The sequence below is a fragment of the Rhamphochromis sp. 'chilingali' genome, assembly GCF_963969265.1.
Source record: "Rhamphochromis sp. 'chilingali' genome assembly, chromosome: 2".
Taxonomy (NCBI): domain Eukaryota; kingdom Metazoa; phylum Chordata; class Actinopteri; order Cichliformes; family Cichlidae; genus Rhamphochromis; species Rhamphochromis sp. 'chilingali'.
Window position 1 is genome coordinate 26,959,478 of NC_137930.1, and position 21,058 is coordinate 26,980,535.

At 37.6% G+C, this 21,058-nt stretch overlaps 2 protein-coding genes across 2 annotated transcripts; both read right to left on the reverse strand.

The window, feature by feature from the left end:
- Positions 1 to 1,124: 1,124 nt before the first annotated feature.
- Positions 1,125 to 2,722, reverse strand: LOC308391765 (uncharacterized protein). The gene is made up of 3 exons (XM_080874505.1): positions 2,484 to 2,722; positions 2,246 to 2,322; positions 1,125 to 1,767 (listed from the first exon to the last, which is right to left on the reverse strand). The coding sequence occupies exons 1-3, from the start codon at positions 2,677 to 2,679 to the stop codon at positions 1,471 to 1,473; spliced, it is 570 nt and encodes a 189-aa protein (XP_080730631.1). The 5' UTR covers positions 2,680 to 2,722; the 3' UTR covers positions 1,125 to 1,470.
- Positions 2,711 to 6,323, reverse strand: LOC308383713 (sterile alpha motif domain-containing protein 3-like; the record flags this gene model as incomplete). The annotated part of the gene is made up of 7 exons (XM_080861788.1): positions 6,013 to 6,323; positions 5,148 to 5,343; positions 4,899 to 5,039; positions 4,330 to 4,417; positions 4,075 to 4,239; positions 3,630 to 3,784; positions 2,711 to 2,723 (listed from the first exon to the last, which is right to left on the reverse strand). The coding sequence occupies exons 1-7, from the start codon at positions 6,104 to 6,106 to the stop codon at positions 2,711 to 2,713; spliced, it is 852 nt and encodes a 283-aa protein (XP_080717914.1). The 5' UTR covers positions 6,107 to 6,323.
- Positions 6,324 to 21,058: the final 14,735 nt, after the last annotated feature.

A 21,058-nucleotide genomic window follows, 5' to 3' on the forward strand; every position in this document is an offset into this window, starting at 1 on the left:
TTGGGTTCCTTGGAACCAATTGGACATTGTTTAAACACCACAGTGTACCTGAATGTTGTTGCTGACCATGTTGATCCCTTTAAAATCACAATGTACCCATATCCTGGTGGCTGCTTCCAGCAGGATAATGCACCAAAAATCAAATAAAGCTTAAACCATCTCCAACTCATTTCTTGAACCTGACAGTGAGTTCAATTGTTTACTTAAATGACCTCTACAGTGCCAGATCTCAATCCAGTAGAGCATCTCCCTAATACAGCTAATAAATCAGCAGCAACAATGTGAGGCTATAATGTCAATATGGACCAAAATCTCAAAGGAATATTTTCATTTCCTTGATGAATTGATGCCATGAAGAAGACACGGTTCAACATGGTAGTAGCAAAGTGTACCCAATAGTGTTCAGTGAGTGAATATGAAATTCTGTTATTAATAGAAATAAAGATATAATTATTCTGCAATAAACACACATCACTGTAAACATCTAAGACATTGTTCCAAATTTTAGAGGGGTATAAAGAAGTGTAAAATTGGTAAAGAAACAATAAATAACATGATCAAAACCATCAATATCAAAATAATGAGGGTGGGTAATTTTGAATAGAGAGCAAGACAAATTACACTAACTGCCTCTAATATCAGCAACCCTATAAAACAACAGCACCCATCACTTCACTGACAGCAAATCAATGTGGCAGGCATTTAAAAAAGTAATTTTAACTGGAAGAAAGATCCAAATGAATTCATTTAATTTTGTATTATTTTATTTTTAATGACAGTAGTTATCATTAAAGTAAAGATGCAATGACACACTCTCAGAAATAGGGGTGCCAAAGTGTACCAAAAAGGGTACAAATGCTTGTCGCTGGGGGTGTTCCTTTTTGAAGGACATTTCTGTACCCTTTAGGCTTGGTACATTTTTGTACCTTATGAAGTTGTACCATCTGAAGTACAATCATGTACTTTCCTAAGACATAAATGTACCTTCAAACTATAGTACAGAAATGTTCCCTTGAAAAGGGTACAATAGGGTACCTATGAGGGTACCCCCCCAGCGACAACCTATTTCGTACCTAAAGAGACAAAAATGTACCCCAATAGTCCAAAATATTTGGTTATTTAACCATTTATTTTCAATAATAGAATCACATCAAAGCATTTAAACAACCACAGGAATACATTCTTGATTACATTCGTATATTGCCATAGGACATGTCAAGAAAAATACATTCATTTAAAAAAAGTAAACAATCACATAAAGACATTAAACACCTGAACACAATGTTTTGACGGATCACACATGGCGTTGAAAAGAGTGATACTTGGAAAAAGCTGCCTGGCAGTCATTTATTCCACAAGTGATGCCGAAATGAGGCTCATGTGCGTGTACTAACCCAACATGTGTAATCAACTTCCTCAGAGTAAATGCCCTTTTTGAACATTTTGAACATTTGTGGAGTGGGGGCATATTTAATAGAGTTGGTTAAGTACCCTGGTGACACTTACTGGCAGGGGTTTGTCTCCCTGGTCTCCTATGTTGACAATGCAGTTCTGAAGAAAGACAAGTGTTTTCTTGAAGTATGCAGGGTAGGTCATGTTGAACATGAAGAAGGTGGAGAATGCTGAGATGTAGGCCTCATCCAGCGAGCAGCATGAGCAAACATCCACTCCTTCAACTGTGACAACACAGCGACACTGTCTTGAGAGGGCAGTTGTCCAACTCTTATCCTTCATTCGAATGGTTGGGTATGGACTCATGGGAGTATTCTGCAGAAGAGGAAGAAAAACATTAGTATACAGTATGTTTAAGCAATATGTGCCAAGTGAATTTTCAACAGATTCCTCAAATTACCTTCTTTTTTTTGCTGCAAAACAAAACTGTCTATTCTGATAACCTGTAAACATGGCCCCTACTCCAAACAAAAAGCTTCTTGACCAATGACTGTTGTGGTAGTGTTTGATAAGCTGCTAAAGTTTGACATAATATTCAAGGGCAAAAGCAATCACCCCTGACAGTGACAGTACCTGTGAAGAAGAATTTCCCTAAGGGGACAATAAAGGTCTATCTATCTATATAAACACCAGACAAAACCCAAGAGCACAGCAGCACTGTGGATTAACAGCAGTGTTTCCCCTACATTAGCTTAGCTGTGATGCTGAACCGCAGCTGAATTCAGCTCCATGCCAACAAAACACCAAGAATGAAACTTGTGGCCAAAGGCTATGCATTGCATCATGCATTTACCTCTCCAAGGATGATGAAATCTTCTATCTTCTCCTTGAAGATGGATGGCAAGAGAAGTGCCCCCTTGAAGTCAATTCCTAGGTCATACAGATGCAAATGCACTTCATTAGATTTTGATAGCATGCAAATTCCCATTAACATGCTCTTGACATGGCACTATGGTACATCAATTATCTTTGGAAGAGAGAGCAAATGAATTGTCACAAAATTTACTATTTGTATGAGGTCAAATTAGCACCTGTAATGTCTTCAGCCAGTGCATTCTCTCTTGCCTCCATGTAGACCTTCTTCAGTGGCAAATCCTTGGTCATTTGAAGAACAGCAGTGAAGTTTTCGCTAAAGCGGCGACAGATGTTGTCTTGGCAGGGATGCATTAAATCAACCTCATCACACAACTGGAAATGAAAAGAGCAGAATAGACAAAAGAATGACATTTTACATTGAGGATTTAAACTTTTGACATGTTTAAAGACACAGACTGGAGATAAATGTAAAGTGCTTTAACCATTGAACAAAAATTCTAAAGATAATGAACAGATTGATTAATCAGTTAGTACAGAAAATAATAATCAGATTTAGAGACAAAAAAATCATTAGCTGTTTCCCCAATCATCTTAACAATTCTTACCCCTGCAGATGTCCCCAGGAATGGATCTCTCTTTAACCCTCCTGCCATCCTTTAAAAAACTCACACCCATCACCCTAGGGACCATTCTCAGCCACGCCATAAAAAGACCATATATCCATATTTTATTCCACTTTAAATTAGCCAACCTTGTAAAACTACTTCTCCCTGAAATATTCATGTAAAGTTTTAATTATATTTTCGTTGTTTTAACCCTTCAAATCCCAGTGTTATTACATGAGCGCCCTGTGTTATAAGCCCCAAAAACCAAAAAACGAAACTAAATATTTCCACAAAAAACCAGTTGAAGTAATATGTGATTGTCATTATAAGTAGGCCTTTAGATGGACCAAAGATTGGCACCAACATACATTTTGACCTGCCATTATTTTTTTTGCATTTTTTTTGCAATTTAAAAATTAAAACTTCAAGGCCCTGAGTCTTCATTGACATCCAAGAAAAGAAGAAAAAATAAAATCATATGATGATAATTTGGGGTTGAAAAATAGCGTTTATAATGGAAGTCAATGGGCAGAAAATGGTCCCCAGGGTGATGGGTGTGGGGATTTCTGCTGCTCAGCCATTTTAGGCTGATTTAAGGAATTCACACTGGAATATTAACATTGACAGGTAAAAACTATCCTGTGGCAAGTTTGGTTATATTCCACTGAACACAGTGGAAATGGCAGCCATTTAAGACATAGCAGTGGCACAAAAAGGTCCCAAGAAGGCAGGAAGGTTAATAGGTCCACAGTACACATTCCTTCAGCTACCTCTCGACGTCTCCATGCAAAGGTTTTTGTCATGCGGTCTTTCACCAGTGCTGTGTCAGGATGTAGCTTCTTGTGCTGATCATTTAGCACCTTGATATGAGCATCAACGGAGGCTGCATCTTCCCCCACAAAGCACGAATCCTTTGTCAAAGCAGATATCAGTATTATCATAAGTAAAATCTGATAAGTTAATGTTACTCGAAATGCGGTAATTTGTACACCAAATGCTTTGAAAAAAATGCAAAAATGTTGAATAGGAATTGCAAGTTGAGCTGACTTTTGTTAAATCAACTGTGAAGTTCCTTTTTCTATGTTAATGTTATCTGTTAACATGTTTCTTTCAATTAATGTTTACTTTTAGCTTTACAGTGAACATAATAAGACTACATATGTTACCTTAGCTCTTAGAGGCTGAGGGTGTGAGGACTTACGAGAGAGGGCTTCAGTCTCTTCAGACAGGAGCTGCTGGATTCCTCTGTGGTCCGATGTTTCTGCGTGCATACAAACTTTTCTTTAACCCGGTTCACTTCTTCGTTGCTGATTAGGGGAGCCCGTTCTGCTTTGAACTTTCTCTTGAGTTGGCTGTGCCAGGTGTCCTAGTTGTTTCAAATGTATATAAGTAGTTAATTATGCTTACTTTATATTAATATAATCTATAAAAGAAACAAAAAAGGAGAGGTACTCACATAACCATTTCCGTGTACATCTCTTAAGAAAGGATACTTCACAATCAGGGCTTTGATGACCTGGATGTAGTCTGAGTGGGTTGGGTACCTGTTTCAAACATAAGAAAAACAACCCACAGTACACTGATTACTCTTATCCTTTCCTGGGGGCTTTTCTGTTCTTCAATTCTTCTAATCATATTGTTATTACCGTAAATAGTATGTTGTAGACCAATGTCAAATCAATGTAGCTAAAGTTGATTTTAATTTCTTAAAAATGGGCGTGGACAAACAGCCACACCTCTCCCAAACTTCATTAATTAATTGACTGCAGTCCTGAATTATTAATTTACTCTTGAGCAAATTCGAAAATGAACACTTTGGATATCATAGTCCAGACAAGGTCTGGAGACACAGGATGTATGGTTTTACCACTATTGCCAGTTCATTGGAACCGTGTGTCACGCCAGACTCGAACGCTGGTCTCCAGATTGGGAGGCAGATGGGCTAAGCATTTGTTCTCTGCCTCTCTTACAACAGCAATATTAATATTAAGAAATTAATGTAATTATTCAGAAAGGAACCCTTACATTGTGTACTGTGACAGCATTTCATAAAGAGTCCCAATTATTTTGTTTCGGTACTTCTGTTCTTTCTGGACTGGTTCTTTGAGATCCAAGCGACTCTGGACATCTTGTGGGAATTTTGGAATGGAAATAACTGCAGGCAATCTACGGCAAGAAGGTATAGAACTGCAATACAGTAGGAAAACAGCATTAACTAGCCATTTTGCAAGCACTTAAATGCATATGCAAATTTAGACATTTATCACAACCTACCTCTGGTTTGCTTGGGACACTGGACCTTCAACTGTACCTTCAAATGGGTCGACCGGTTGTAAAGTGATGATGACTTCCTTGTAGCGGTTTGTGAAGTCTCTGAACTTCAGCTGCTTTTTGAAAGACTTGTCAAAAAGATATGCAACCATGGTCTCAGTGAGTCCACAGTCTACCGTCTCTCCATCTACATCGTTATCTGAAATATAAAGTACAGTATGAAATAAAAATAAAACCATTTTCAAATTTAGTTTTAAAGTGACATTATGGTCAATACATAATAATAATAATAATAATAATAATAATAATAATAATAATAATAATAAGCTATCATTGTGAATCTGTCTATATTCCCCAAAAGGAAGTTACAATTAATTCTCTTGATTAATTGTTAATATAAATTAACTGGTAATATAAAAATGTAAGTAAGTGTCCCTGCGCAGAGCTTACAGCTCTCATATTCGAAAATCCCACTAAGTAGGTGGAATGGTACAAATGTGTACCTTCCATTGTTTAAAATCCCTTTGAGCGGGAAACAAGTTAGATGCGATAAATTTTGTTTAGAAAACGATTTTGTTAATAGCTATATTTACATACTAGCATGTTTTGAGAAATTATTGATTTTTTTACATTGTTGTACAGGGTTCGTCACTATTTATTGATAAAACACTCGAATACCGCGGGCAGACAGACGTTGAACATTCCACCAACAGTCTAAATAGTCCACATTTGTACCTTTCTTTGTTTAAAACTTAGCTAACTGCTAGCTTTCGCCCATGTTAAATCTAGCTCTTCGGACTTTCGCTAACTCTACTGTAAAATTACACGTTGTAATTTTTATAAAAACACAAAATCACACCCGACTTACCTCTAAATCTTTGCGCCTCGTCGTCTGACACGTCAATGCCTTCTTCCATCAACCTTTTAAGGAGCTCCTCCGTGGATAACCCCCTGAGAGTCATTTTCTGCGTCAACGCTAGTCAGCGCGGAGGCGGAGCACTCATCGCTGCTGCCTTTTCGGCCTTTGGGATTAATGCGCGTTGCGAACTTGACACATGAAAATACAACATTGTGGTATTAATGCGCAGTTGTTTAGAAACCGTTATGCTGTCTTGGCGAACTATATTTGTAACTTACAAAATGTAGTCACCGTAACATAAAAATCTGCTTGACATTTTAACTTCCAAAGAACCTCGGTTTAACTTGATGTTGCAAATTCCATAAAAACCTCACAATTAATGAACAATTCTAGGATGTAGTAAAAGCAAAAAAGTAAATGGCCAAACATAACAGTAAAATGATTTCACGTTTTTGAAAGATTTAAAACATTAAAAAATTATAACTGGAACTTAAAATGGAAATGGACCAGTTTTTTTTTAACATCATTTGGTTGTGCCTGCATGTCATTGTGTGTGTGTGTTTTTTAATATAATTTAACATAACTTACACAAAGGTAGGTTACAGATATTCTTTGCATCATAGGATAATTTATGTAGAGAGGAGAGGACCAACAGATTTGATTATAACATGTAGCTTTTATGAGCACACTCACATCTCATATGAATTTTACAATTAACCAGGCCCATCCAGATTTTCCCATGCTGACCCATTACCACATTCTGCCCCTGTCACTGCAGTACAGGTCAAAATGGTACAGATTTGTACTTTATTTCAAATTGTACCTTTAAAGGGGCATTTCTGGACTTTTAAAGACCAGTATTGTACTTTTAAGGGAACATTTTAAAAAAATGTACCTATAGGTACAAAAATGTTCTTCTCTCGTACCTCTATTTCTGAGAGTGCATGCAAAGAAATACGATTAGTAAAATATAAAATAAATTAAGGTCACCATATTTCAGCACAATAATCAAATAAAATTTTTTTAGTAGACTAAAGTTAGTGACTGCAAAGGCAGTCAATACATACTTACACCAAAAATAAGTGAGATGTTGTAAATCTCAGGGGCTTTAAAAGTAACAGTGAAAGAATCTTCCCAGGCAATAGAACCTTGTCCAGTAGGGAAAAACGCAAGTAAGAGCAAAGTCAGTGGTATGAATATTTAAAACAACTAACTTTAACACAAATACTCAACTGAGGTAAAACAATAGTAGCTGAAAAATGTGTAGATTCAATTACTGCTACCGTGTAAATATGACTCCTTATTTCTGCTCACTGCTATATTTGGATAGATTTTCTATTGCAGTTTAGTAACAGAACGTTTAGTACATCTTATTACTGATTTTTACAATGATTTGAATGCTAACTTATTTTTTTTGTTATTTCTGCTCCTGTTGTGATAGATTGAAAATGCAAAAGTTTACAAGTAACATTATATGGTACTGCAAAAGAATAGAAATGTTGTATCAACACAATTATCATCTACTGTAAATAAAAAACTTCTCAATTTTAAAATTGACATATCATGCTACTGCCTTCTCTTGCAAATGTGCAAATCACGCAAAAGAAAACTCTAACCTGCAGATTTGAGTGACCATTGTAAGCAAGCTGCAGTGAAACACATTGCTTCATTGCTTTCGGGGCTTAAGGAGTGATCGATATCTTGTGCTGACCGCTAATCATTTAGTCATTTCTAAATAAGTGATGTGTCCGCTCCTCTAATATGTATGGAATATGAAAGTGAGTTCAATTTTGTGCAGCTTTAAAAGAGAAAGACCAGAAAATCTGCCACACTTTCAAACTATGTTACCAAACGACTGATTTCTAATATGTCTGTACTTAGGACTGTATTACATGCTTGAATTAGTGTAATTTTTATTATTACTGCTATTCCTTGAAAACTGAAGAAATGGCATTTCAGAAAATAACAGGGGAGCAATGAAAGAGAGCAAAAGACACTAAAAGTAAAGTGTAAAAGCAGTTTAAAAAATTATTACAGAGTGCAACAAAAACAAGGAACAGAATCAATCAAATCAATTCTCTAAAGCACACTTGCACACATTCTCAACTATCTTTAAGTGTTGAAAAAGTTGCCACAGTTCTTCTGTGGATTAAGTCCGTCTCAGTTGCTTATGTGACATGTAATGTAATCTGAGACTGTCTCCATGATGTTTGGGGCCCTGTTGGGGACATGCTATGTGAACAACTTTCTAAAAAAAAAGTTTCACAAGCACATTCTAGCATACTCTCATGACTTGCCAAGTAAAGCAAGCTCTTCGCTCTATTAAGGTGCATGTTCTTACAGAGCCTTTATAACTATATATCCATGCAAATTTATGGATTTGTTTAAATACAACTTGGTGGAATTATAAAAGCATTTAATAGTTAATACTGATAGAAAATATGTCTAAATAGGGTAACTATTAACAACAGGGAAGATACCTCAGTAATTGGCTGTAAGAATGACTAAGGGGCAACAACCTAGAGAAACGCTGAATGATCTAAGTTTCGTCTTTAATCTTGTTGGATAGTTCTCTGAGAAGATTAAACTGTCATATTATAAAGATTTGCATTTGTGGAGAATAATGTAAGTCTCCTAATTCCCCACAGTGAAATCCATAACCTCTTGCGTCAAGGAATTGTATAGCAGCAAGAATGAAAAATGCAAATCTTGAAGCATTTAGACACTTTGTTTAGTTCTTGTTATGCTTGGCACAGCATGTCAAAAATCACTTGGAGACAAAAAACAAACCAAACAAAAAAAAAAAAAAACATTGACAGCCTGGCATTAAAAAAAGGGTTTTGTTGAATTTATTCTTGCAGAAGAAAAAACATTTTGTGACTAAGCTGGGATAGTTTTGACTGATATAGTGACTATAGCCAACTGCTGCGAGGTGTCTAGTCTGGTGTCAGATATAAGACAGCACTGTTAGAAATGACTCTTTGGCTCTTCTTATCACCTGCTTCATGGACTGTCATTCAGTGAGAGGAGACACGCCACGTCTCATTTACTCTTCATGTCAAAAATTGTGCAATCAATCCAGTTAATCACCTTCATGTCAGGTTGAACAAAGCATGAGGCATCAAGAACAAATGTCTTGGTGGTGAAGCTGTCACTGTTATTTAGAGGCAAAACAAGTAAAGTTGGACTGTGCTGCAGTGGCAAGTGGATTTATTGGGATTAGTGAGAAGCCTAATGGGACCCCTGGGCTCTTACCATTATTTCACACAGAGCAAACCCTTCCAGGTGGGATTAACCAAAGTATGAAATTATTTTTTTAATATTTATAGCGCTCTAAAATGAGACCCTGATAGTCAGGATTTTTTTGTGTGTGAAAATGATGAAAATGAGATATTTTGAGTTTGGCACCTTCAGGGCTGTTTACCTGCTTTGTTCACATTATCTGACAGATTAATGCTGTGATTAAGTCTTACCTAAGACAGATTTTAGCTTTTATTAGACACCAAAGGTCTGGCATCAAAGTGTTTATGATTTGTCTTTAAGTAATTCAGGATGTGCATAAACACATGCGTTTAAGCAAATGTGCTGATACAAACCCACAGAAAATGAGATTAAAAAAAAAGAACATTATGAGATTGCACAGAAGATCCATCAAAGGTCTGCATGTGCTGAATTTGATTAGAATGATTATGACTTCAAGTTGTATATCAGAAATTGATTGATGTTTCTTTTAGTCTTAGACTCTTTCATAAATGGACCGGTACTTTCAGAGCACTTTTCTACTAAATTTGAGCACTCAAAGCACTTTCTACTGCAATCGTCATGCACCCAATCACAACTCTTTTATCTATACTTAATCCCTTTTTACGTAACATTCATATGCACATTCCCTCCAACGGATGGATCTGGGGCGACTCAGGATTTGGTATCTTGCTCAAGGAAACATTGATACATTGACTAGAGGAGCTGGGGATCAATCCACTTGAGTAACGGCCGCCACAATGAGATACAGGCTCTTTAAGTTCCCCCAAAAGTCCACGGGAAGTAACAGAGAGTGTCCACGTTGTAGGACTTTGCTCTCTAGCTTAAAATTTACAGATCTCATCAACATGATCCATGAGTAGATTGGTCTTTTGCTAATACACAGTAGACAACATGACATGAACTCTGAAGTTTTATTTAGGGGCTGGTCAAAATGTATTACTATTTAAAAGTAACATTTTAAAAATCAATGCAGCCTCCCCTTCCGTAAATTGACCTTCTCCCGTGGCCTTTTCTCATGAGTAAGTGAAATGCTGCATGACAACAGCTCTCAGCAGGATTAAATTAGTGAGGAGTAAAGTGCATTTTATCCTGGCCACTGTCTCTGGACATAAAGATCCTCTCACGAGGCCTAGGCATTTAGCTTATTGAGCAACAGGTCAAAGACACCTGATGATAGGACGTACCAGTGACCAAAACACCTCTGGTGACACCGTGTACACACATACATTCAAGGTCCCCAAAGGATTAAGCTTACTTACTTTAGCAACACCCTGATGTTGTAATAAATTGCATAAGTGTGATACATACATGTATTGATGGTGTCATTAAAAAAATGTCAATCCTCATAGAAAATGCCACATTTTATTGTCATGGTTTTGGTCAAAAACAGCTGTTGCCACTTGGTTTTCATTGGTAGCAGGATAGGCACTCCCCTTAGATAAATCTGAAAAACATACCTGGTGTAAACATAAAACATTATTCAAAATAAAATAGGTCAGTTCTGGAGTTTTTCTGATTCTAATGACAAAAGAGAGCGCAATTTGTACACAAACAAATACACTGCATTTTCGTGACTATTTCATAGAAAATGTCAATAAATGACCCAGACAGAAAAGTAAGGAGAGCAAAAACAAACTAACTGAGAGGCTTGGGGGGTGTCAAAAGGTGCTCACCAGACTGGGACAAACCAAATAATGGTTGGAGGCAAACAAAGCAGCAGACAGATACTGGTGAAATTCACTTTTCAGACGTGACCCAGTATTTCTGTGGGGAAATCTCCAAAAAAACTGTGTGTCTATCCCTGAGCAAATGATGAATAGGACACTTCAGTGGCTCTGACTGGGCTGTGGTCAGGGCACAGCAAAAGAGCTCATTCTTCTTCTGGGCTTGGTTGGAGTCTAATGGAACTGCAGCCTGACAGTCTTTGACAGAGAGAGCACTGAAGGGCAGAGAAGGGGCATTTTTCAAATACTGGATATCATTGAGTATAATATCATTTAATTCCATTTACATCTTAATTAACATGCCTAAGTAGCATGACATCATAGCTTTTTCAGGTGTTGCATTGCCTGATTATATATACAATTTTGAGACAGACGTTGACTCGCTTAGAAATAAGTCACAAAATAATTTGTAATGTGAGATTCGGTAGAGTAGAGGTTATAACCAACTGCATTCTATAAACAGATGAGACATGAGCTATCATGGTTGCTTTCAATAACTAAACAGCAGAATTTTTATTATAAAGGTGGAATTTAATTAATGACCAAATATATAAATAAATAGCATCATTAGGTTAAAATCAAACTGATCCCCTTGACTCTTGACACCACAGTTTACCACCAATCCAATATAGTCCAGATGGTACCAGAACACTGAAAACGACCTATAGTTTACACTTTAACTCATCTAATCATTAAATAACCCAAAATTTGGCTGGAAAACTTGAGCCATCTGTCTGTTCTTTATGTTACAGATGCTTTTTAATGTTTTAAAGTGCTCTTGAGTAATATCACTTCAGGCTTTCTGAAGGCATCTAACTTAAGGATGGATCCGTTTTGTGTCTACACATGACAGATTAGCAAAGAACCAATTTTAAACTCCATTTTCAGATGAATCCATTAAAAATGCCAAAGACTTAGTTTGAAAGACATTAAAAATTGTATTTGTGCACCACTGAGCTACTAGCAGAAAATTGTGTATCAAATATCTTGGCATGGTGTGCAATGTCCATCCATCCATGTTCTTCCACTATATCTGGGGCTGGGTCGCAGGGGCAGCAGCCTAAGCAGAGAAGCCCAGACCTCCCTCTTCCCAGCCACCCCCTCTTGCTTATCCAGGGGAACACCAATGCGTTCCCAGGCCAGCCGAGAGATATAATCCCTCCAGCGTGTCCTGGGTCAGCGTGCCCGGAACACCTCACCCAGGAGGCGCCCAGGGGGCATCCTTGTCAGACGCCCGAACCACCTCAGTTGGCTCCTTTCGATGTGGAGGAGCAGCGGCTCTACTCTGAGCCCCTCCTGGATGGCTGAACTTCTCACCTTATCTCTAAGGGAGAGGCCAGCCACCCTTCAGAGGAAGCTCATTTCCACCGCTTGTATCCGCGATCTCGTTCTTTCGGTCATTACCCACAGCTCGTGGCCATAGGTGAGGGTAGGGACGTAGATCGACTAGCAAATTGAGAGCTTCGCTTTTACACTCAGCTCTCTCTTCACCACGACGGACCGGTGCAGCGTCCGCAGCACCAATCCGTCTGTCGATCTCCGGCTCCCATCGCTCGCAAACAAGACCCCGCGATACTTGAACTCTTCCACTTGGGGCAGGAACTCATCCCCGACCCGGAGTGGGCACTCCACCCTTTTCCGGCAGAGAACCATGGCCTCAGATTGCAATGTATCCTTAAAAAAATATGAGGAAACTGGACAAGTAGAGATCAAAAGTCAAGTCAAAGTCAAGTATTTTAGAAAGAGGGAAAGACCTGAAACAGGATCTGAGAGCTACATCTGACCCTTTAGTTGTTCTGAAGTTTCATCAGTGGAAGAGTGGCTTTCAAGAAGCAATTCTTAAGAAAGGGAAATACAGTGAGTGAGAAAAGGCTGAGGTATGCTAAATTACAGAAGGATCGGTCTGAAATTAAGTGGCATGTCTTAGGACGCGATGAATCCAAACTTGAAATTTTTGGTTCAAATTGTTGTTTTTATATGGAGCAAGTTAGCAAGTGAGGAAGAACGAATCCCGGCTTTGTCATGGTTTGGGGCTGCATTTCTGCCAACAGTGTCGGGGATCTTGTCAAAAATGATTGAATTTTGAACACAAAATAATAGTATTAGACTTTGATTCACCTTGCAATACCAATACGGGAAAGCTGTTTGGCAACAGCTTCATTTTTCAACTTGAAAAACTTGTATGGAAAAAAAACACAGTGGAATAGTCATAGATCCCAGACCCTAACATTGCTGGGTTGAATGCCCTGCAGGAAGACTTGAAACCTATTCAACAAGCCTACTTAAACAAATCACATGAAAATATTGACTCTCAAACTCATTAGAACCGTACAAAACCTGTTTTTGCCTTTTTTTTTTTTACTGTATTTCAATCATTTTTTTTGCACATTTTAAGAAATTGGTGCACATATTTCTCATTTTCCTAAAAAATACAATGCTGAAAAGATTTTTTGTAGCAGCTGTCATAAAAGCAAGAGAACACAATCATGTTTGTCAAATATGAAGTTTAAAAGTTTAAAACTAAAGATGACATCATTCATGTTTTTATGTCCAAATCTGAGTGAAAATCACCTTAAACAAGCACAATATCAAGCACAACATTTGAGCACTAAAAATAATGTTGAGGAATACAAGTAAATAACTGTAATTTAGCATCTTAATAAAAAAAAAAAAATGCTTGAAAATTCATAATAATTATATTTTTGCATGTCCTACATGGGAACAATAACAACTGTTACCGTGATACTGTGTGTGAATGTGTGTGTGGATGGGTGGATGACTGGTTGTGTAAAGCACTTTGGGGTCTTATAGGGACTAGTAAGGTGCTATACAAATACAGGCCATTTACCATTTACCATACTGCCTATTATACAAGGGTGAATTAACTGAACAGTCATTTAGAGTATTTTCTGTATTTGTATTTTGTCTGTGGAACTCTCATAAGGTTAAAATTTGCAAGGCCTTGGTGGGTGAGGGTGATGACCAGTATTTCGAGGAACAAGCCAGAGATCCACTCTATGAGAAACTTATGACAGCTGTTGTGATGCCAAGGAAATTATGTTGTCAGTAAAAACTGATCAAAATACACCCACACAGTGTTGACACTGAAAAGCATATAGTTTTGAATGTGACTTTTTTCTTGTCACTGAATTTCTGAGCTACAATTTTTTTCCCCTGCATTAAGCTTTTTCATGTGTCATTTGACACTTTGCTCATCTTTGCTGATATTTTTCTTGAAGGTCCTTTTTTATTCTTCAGTTAGCAGTAGCAAGTAATTTATTCATCCCAATGTCATTTTAACTGGGTACTGATATTGTATAATAAATGCAGCTACTGATTTACAATGACATCTTTAGAAGCAACTATTTTCAGTGCAATTACTACCACCAACACAGTTACTCCATCTGTGGATTACATGGGGGAAAACACCAGTAAAGGGCTTTTTCCCCAATTCTATTAACACCTAAAGCTTATTAATGTAGTGAAGCAGTGTACAGCCACAGCCGCATAAGTTGGAAGTAATTGGAGCCAATAAAATAAACATTACAGGCTTACTTCCTCTGAGAACACACAAAGAAAGAGCCTCCTCCTAAACAACTCCAGATAGCTACCTGTTGAAAGTGTCATGAAAAATGATTTATTGTCTTGCATCTACACTCAATTACACTGTTTGTATAAAGAAGTCAGCATATGGTGTCTCTGCACCACTGCTGCCGCCACTGCTGTAGGGAATATTTAGCTGAAGAATTAATTTGGTTCATCTTCTTGTGACAGGCTTGAAAGCATGTTTTGTACCCAAGGGTGAAATATTCTAAAAAGAAACTACTGAATAACTCCAGTACATTTTTGCAACTTGATCATATTGCCGATGTAATAAGGTTCTTGTTTAGAACCAATCAATTGGATGGCAATTGCTTTGTGTCCAGTGCGAGCATATTTTCCTTCACTTTGTGTGTTCTTGCAATGGAGTAACAAAGGTTGCCGTCTCTTTACTTTATGCAAGATGTCGATATTTGTATAACATTGTATGTACAAAGGACATAAAATGGTTTAAAATGAAAGGTGTTAAAAAAATCTTGTATTTTTATATTTCAAGTGTTACTCAAAATGATGAATTTTCTTTAGATTTGATAAACATGCTGAGTACTTCCTGTCCCTGGGTCTTGGGACCAGGGCTTTGTGTTCTTCTTGGGTTTTGGTGATTCTTATTTTTTAGAATCACTTATGTTTTGTTCAGCTCTATTGTAAATTAACATGTTTTTAGGGTTTCCATTGACATTTATTATATTCTATATGTAGTTAGCTTATATTTCAGTTAGTCTTCTAGGTTTTGTATGTTACCGTTTGTGGTCCCTGACTGTTCCTCCTTCATGTCTCTGTGGTTGTCTGGTCTCCCTGTTCTGTCAAGTGAGTCTTGCTCACCGCAGTTAGTCATGTCTCTGTGAAGGGTTTGAAGAAAGTTGAAAAGTAGGCAAAAACAACAGCAGAAGAAAAAAATAATGGTGCTGAATGATCCTACTTCCCAAGTCCCCACTGGACCCACAGGCAACAGAGGAGCATCTGCTGTGGGCTACAAGAGATGAAGGGAGCAGCTAGATGTTTTTGCATTCTGCATTTTCTACAGTAAGAATTATGAGGTGTATACATGTTCTGTTTTTTGGATGCTTTCAAAAGCAACTCTCCAATTAGCACTGAATTATATGTTAGGACACTTACAGTGACAATGATATTGTTTCCTGATATAAGAATCACAAATGTATTACATTTTTAAATGTCAGTGTAAATATTGAAGTATCAACATGGAATGAGTGACCAAACAGTGGAAATATGGTAAGTCCCTACAGGGAGGCTGCTGGCAGACCCGGAGCCTAGCATAAAGTAGTGATGAGTATGCACCCTATATTTGACAAGTAATACATCTTAGATCAGGACAGCTGAGAAAACACTTCAAGTTATGTATGCTAAGATTAATTTTCCTCTGCTACATTGGTGAATGTAAGTTTAGTACTTACACTGAGAACTCTCAAAATATGCTCGACAAGCAAGAAATGTACAAATTATAGAAGTATACAAATGCACAAAACATTATAGCAGTGGCATTTCATCAGAGCAAGCAAGGCAAGTTTCTAGTGAAATCTAAAAGTAAATATCAATTAAAATGTACCAAAATGAAAAAACTCTCTTCTTTCTTCTCAAACAGGTTATGTTTTAAAGCTTCTCACCTGTTTGCATTCATCCTTGTCAAGAGTTTTTTTCAGTCCATTTCTAGGTGTAGTGAGTGTTTTGTTGTTACATTTATTAAATGAATGATTTATTTTGTTGTTTAATTTAGGAATTATCACCAAATAGCCAATATGGATAACTATAGAAGTACTTTACAATTCTTCAGAAAGGAATTGGTGGAGACAGGTGAAGATCTGGGAAGAGTGCAGTTGCATTTTAAATAATTATATATATATTATTTTAATGTTCACCTCTCAATCCGGAGCATAGCCAATGCAGATGAGAACCTTAATTTGTTTTGAAGGTGTAATTAAGACTTCAAATTACCTCAACATTGCCATGTGTTATGGAAATGTGATTGCCATCTGTTTTTGTGTGTAGGAAAAAAACAAAAGTAATGAGAGATAGCAAAGCTAAAGACATTAATATTTTACGTTTAAATGAGTGCTGTGTTTATTACTTTCTCAAAGCTTTGCTGTTATCATGAAACATTTATGAAGCACATACAGCATAACGGATACCCACTCTAACAAATGCTTCATTATTCTTTGCCATCATTAAAATTGTATAAGATGTACACCCCAACAGTTATACGTGTTGTGTTAAACTTGTTGGAAACAGTACATCATTAACCCCCTCCAAACAACAACAACAAAAGAAGCCAATAGAACAAAAAAACAACCCAAAATATTTTAAAATTTCAACTGTCAAATTTCTCAAGGCATACAATTTACCATATATGTTATCCAAAATCGTTTTCTTTCCTGTGTTTTTTTTTTCTCTCTCTCTCTGAGGATTCCCAAACTAACAATTTTAAGACATCAGCTGGTTAAATTCCAATCAATACTGTTTTCTGCTTGCCTGAGTGAACACAACTAGTATTTGTGGGTGGCACACCACTAAGAGATCATCATAAGACCTGCTGGAGCGATTTCAGGAGCCTAATTTACATAATATATTTACATTTCCAAAGAGAAATGTAATCTATGCTCGGTTTAGCAGTGAACTGCACATGGTAATATCTTGCATAAGCAAGAATGGTTGCATACTTAAGCTTTGAATGTCATAAGTAGGTTGGTCTTGACAAGTGTTCACAAGGTCCATGAACAAACTACAGATTTAATACTGAGTAATAGATGTTCAACTACCTAATTATTATGAAGGATTTATACCTGAAAATGAAACTCGGATTTTCTTCTAAGCTTTGCAATGTTGTGAATCATTGTCTTTATGATCAATCATTGTGACTTACTTGAAATCACAACATGAGCTATGTTCCCATAAAGCAAATAAACCTGTCAGCTTGTGTGCACATAGATGTTTGTGTAAGTGCATGTTATTCAGTTTCCATAGTAACAGCCTCACTGAAGTTTATGGGATTTAAATCCTGCCAACTTAGAAAAGATGAGTGCACCTTGTTTATATATAGCAGCACAATACACAATAAACTATTTCAGCATCTTTCATCATCATGCAACATAGCTGGATACATTTTTTTTTAAACTTCTCCAGCACGGTACTTTATTTATTTTCTGCAAAATGAGTGTCTGTTTTAAATTTGACTTTATTATGGTAGCATAAGAGAAAAACAAAAATCTTGACTCTGGTTACTTGCAGCCACCGTCTTTTTGGTTCATTATTAACCCAAAATTGTTGGTGATTGTGAAAATTCTTTACATTTAGATTTGTAGAAATGCATATAATTGGCCCTGTTTTTGTTTTGTAGGACGGATAAATACAAAATACTTTTTAAAGTTAAACTGAGATCCTGAAATTGAACCTGTATCTTATTATTGTGTGAAGACAAATTCTGCCAGAACTTGTGGCCTCAAGCATAATGAAGACTACAGATTCAGGAAACACGGCTCAAAGTTGTTTTGTTTGTTGTTCTTTTGTTTTTGTAAAAAGAAAACAACAGACTGTACAGAGTCAGGTTAGACCAGTAAGAAGTCTGGGGATGAATGGCATGAAGCGATAGTGAGTCAGCAGGAAGGTGAGAATCCCAGAAGTTAGTTCCCAGAGAGAACTGTTTGAAGAAAATGTGGCTGGCTGTGGAGAGAGACCACTGTAAGTGCTCCAAATCAAAGACAAAATTAAAGACATACATGAACTAGAATGGGATAGTAGAAGTTTACAACTTGACAGAAAGTACACCAGTCTTTATATGTTGCTAGGGGGGGAGGGGATTAGTTGATGGATTGCCGGTGTACGATCCAGTGGGAACTGTTAGGATGCCTGGGTCGTTGACCCAGGGTTTTTGGGTTTATTATATTATTTATCATTTCTAGTCTTTGGTTTCTTTGCTAGAGTTATGTCTTATGGTTTGACTCTGTGTAATCCTTAGTTGCTGTCTCCCCTGTCCGCTATATCCCCGTGTCCAGTCAGTGTCTGTGTCTGCCCTGGTCCCACGTCTCTGTTCCCTCTGTTGTAGTGCCTGCATGTGAGTCTGTGTCTTTTGTTCAGTCTGTGTTATGTGTTTCCTGTTTTACTTTGAAGGTCTCTGTCTTATCTCAGTGTGTTCAGTTTACCAGCTGTGTCTCCCTCCTGTTGCCCATTCCCTGATTGCTCCCTCTATGTATTTAAGCCCTGTGTTTCAGTTTGTCAGTGTCGCGATCTACCCTCATCTTGCTGTATGTGTGTTCTGTCTGTCCGTGTAAGTTTATTTTGGATTCTCAGTTTTGTTACTTTTTGAGTTCAGCATTAAAGCTGTTTTGAGTTACTTTCTGTCTCCGGAGTCTGCACTTTGGGTCCTTCTCCTGCCTGCACACAGCCGTTCCACAACAGGAACAAGGGAGAGGACACAAGGCCAGAGGTACAGTTGTCCCCCCCCCCCCCAAAAAAAAGACAAACAAACTTCTGAACATTTACCTTAAACTCATGCTCCCTTGAAGTTGTGATGTTTCCACGGAAGTCAAAGAAAAGTGATAGGAAGGGGAGGTCATTTTTTGACTATTAGACTGTAACCCTGGTGCACCTTGGAGGCAGGAGGAAATCTGCCCGGTAGCACAATGCATACTTTGAAAGCTTTCCTCCTGGCAGCAGTATTAGGTCAGCGATTCTCTACAACATGTGACCGACCTGCCAAGGTAGTGAGTTGGTCACGTGACTGTAAACTATGGATCGATGGCTCATATGCAAGAGCCACAACTACTGGCTATAGTCTTTGGACAACTTGCTTCATCGCATACATGTAACTCAACTTTGTGCTCACATGAGCACTGAGTTGTCTCACAGTTTAAGCAAAATGATGGCTGTCAGCCTTTGAAATGCTCGGTCTAGGAGCTACAGTACAGAGCACTCCATCTAGTTTCCACACACACAGACACTCATGACTCTCCTGGCATCCTGCTGATGGAGAAGCACATCAACAGCACATCAAAAAGCAGCACTGTCAAAACTGTCAAAAACAACTACCTATCTAATAACCCCAAACATGTTTCCACTGCATCTATTTAATGAGCTTCTGTAAAAGACAGGTTTGGAGCAAGCAGTCTGTAATACATTACCTTACAACTATTTCAATATGAGATTTAGTTGGCTTTAAAACTTAATTATATGAATAAAATATATAGGATGGTTTTTGGCAATTGAGGCACTGTGATATCTCACCCTCAAATGAATACAAAATAAAAAGATGACTTTGTTTCTCACTGAGCTGTGAAGAAACCCAGTTTAATGAACAGTGTCTGAAAGCAGTTATTGATTTTGCATGCAATAACCTGCACAACAAAAGAAACAAAGCAATGGAGGCCCAGAGAAATGTGTGCAGCATGGGATGTCTATTGTCTTTGCAGGCAGAATTGGTTTGCTCGAAGTATTAAGCTGTGATGATGTGTTGTTTTGTAGTTTTGCATCTCTTCTGCCTTTCTTGCAAGCCCATTCAGCTTGTCAGTGCAAAACACGCCTTTACATATCTGACAGTATAAGAACAATGTAAATTTTCTGCAGGCGTAATCAAACATTTATAAGTGAGTGCCAGAGATGGTTCAAAAACTGGGTCAGACTGGCAGATAAAAATGAGCCTGTGGTGTCAGTTATAACACAGTGAGTTCATCATGATTGGCATGTAGCCTCATTGTTCTCATTTGGTAATGGGTATGATTTTAAATGAAATATCAGCACATGTTAAACTTTGCTGCACATAGTCACTGTCTAGTCACATTCTTACACAGCTTCTAATTTTGATCAATATTGAGTTAGCTACTTCCTTATGCTGTGACTATCAAGATATTTTCATCTTGTCAGAGAATGGGTTACACATTAGGACTCTTAGCACAGACAAGAAATTCAACTGGTATGCAACATTCCCAGCTAAAAGCCAGATGAGACAGTTTCAAAATGTGAGGGTGAGCTTAACATTTCCTAATTTGTATTTCAGTCTTCCAAGATAGCAACCTTTTAAAAAATTTACCTCCGTTCTTATATCTTAGCTGAACAAGCAGTTCATTCTAGGAACTAGGTCCTTGATTTCCACAAAGCCACAGTCTTGCTCTGTTTCACAAGAAAAATCCTTCATTAGGATCTGGATGCATCCACCCATGCCTTTTCCAAATGGATGCTCACAGACACATTTCTAAATATTCATGTCACTTCCAGCCTCATATATACCAGCAACTACCGCTAAACCTCTTAACGCCCTCTGTGCAACTTTTAAATCCCATAACTTGTGTCAATCTATACTAGATGTCAAAATGTAAACAGCTACTCCTCGTGTTGCAAAAGAAAGGCATAACTGAGTTGCGCAGCTGGGGAGCAGCATGCGGTGGCGTGCCTCCCTAGGATGCCGGAAGACAAAATAAGCATCTCATTTAATAGTTCTGTTTTAAAGCAGATCTCCCTCTGTG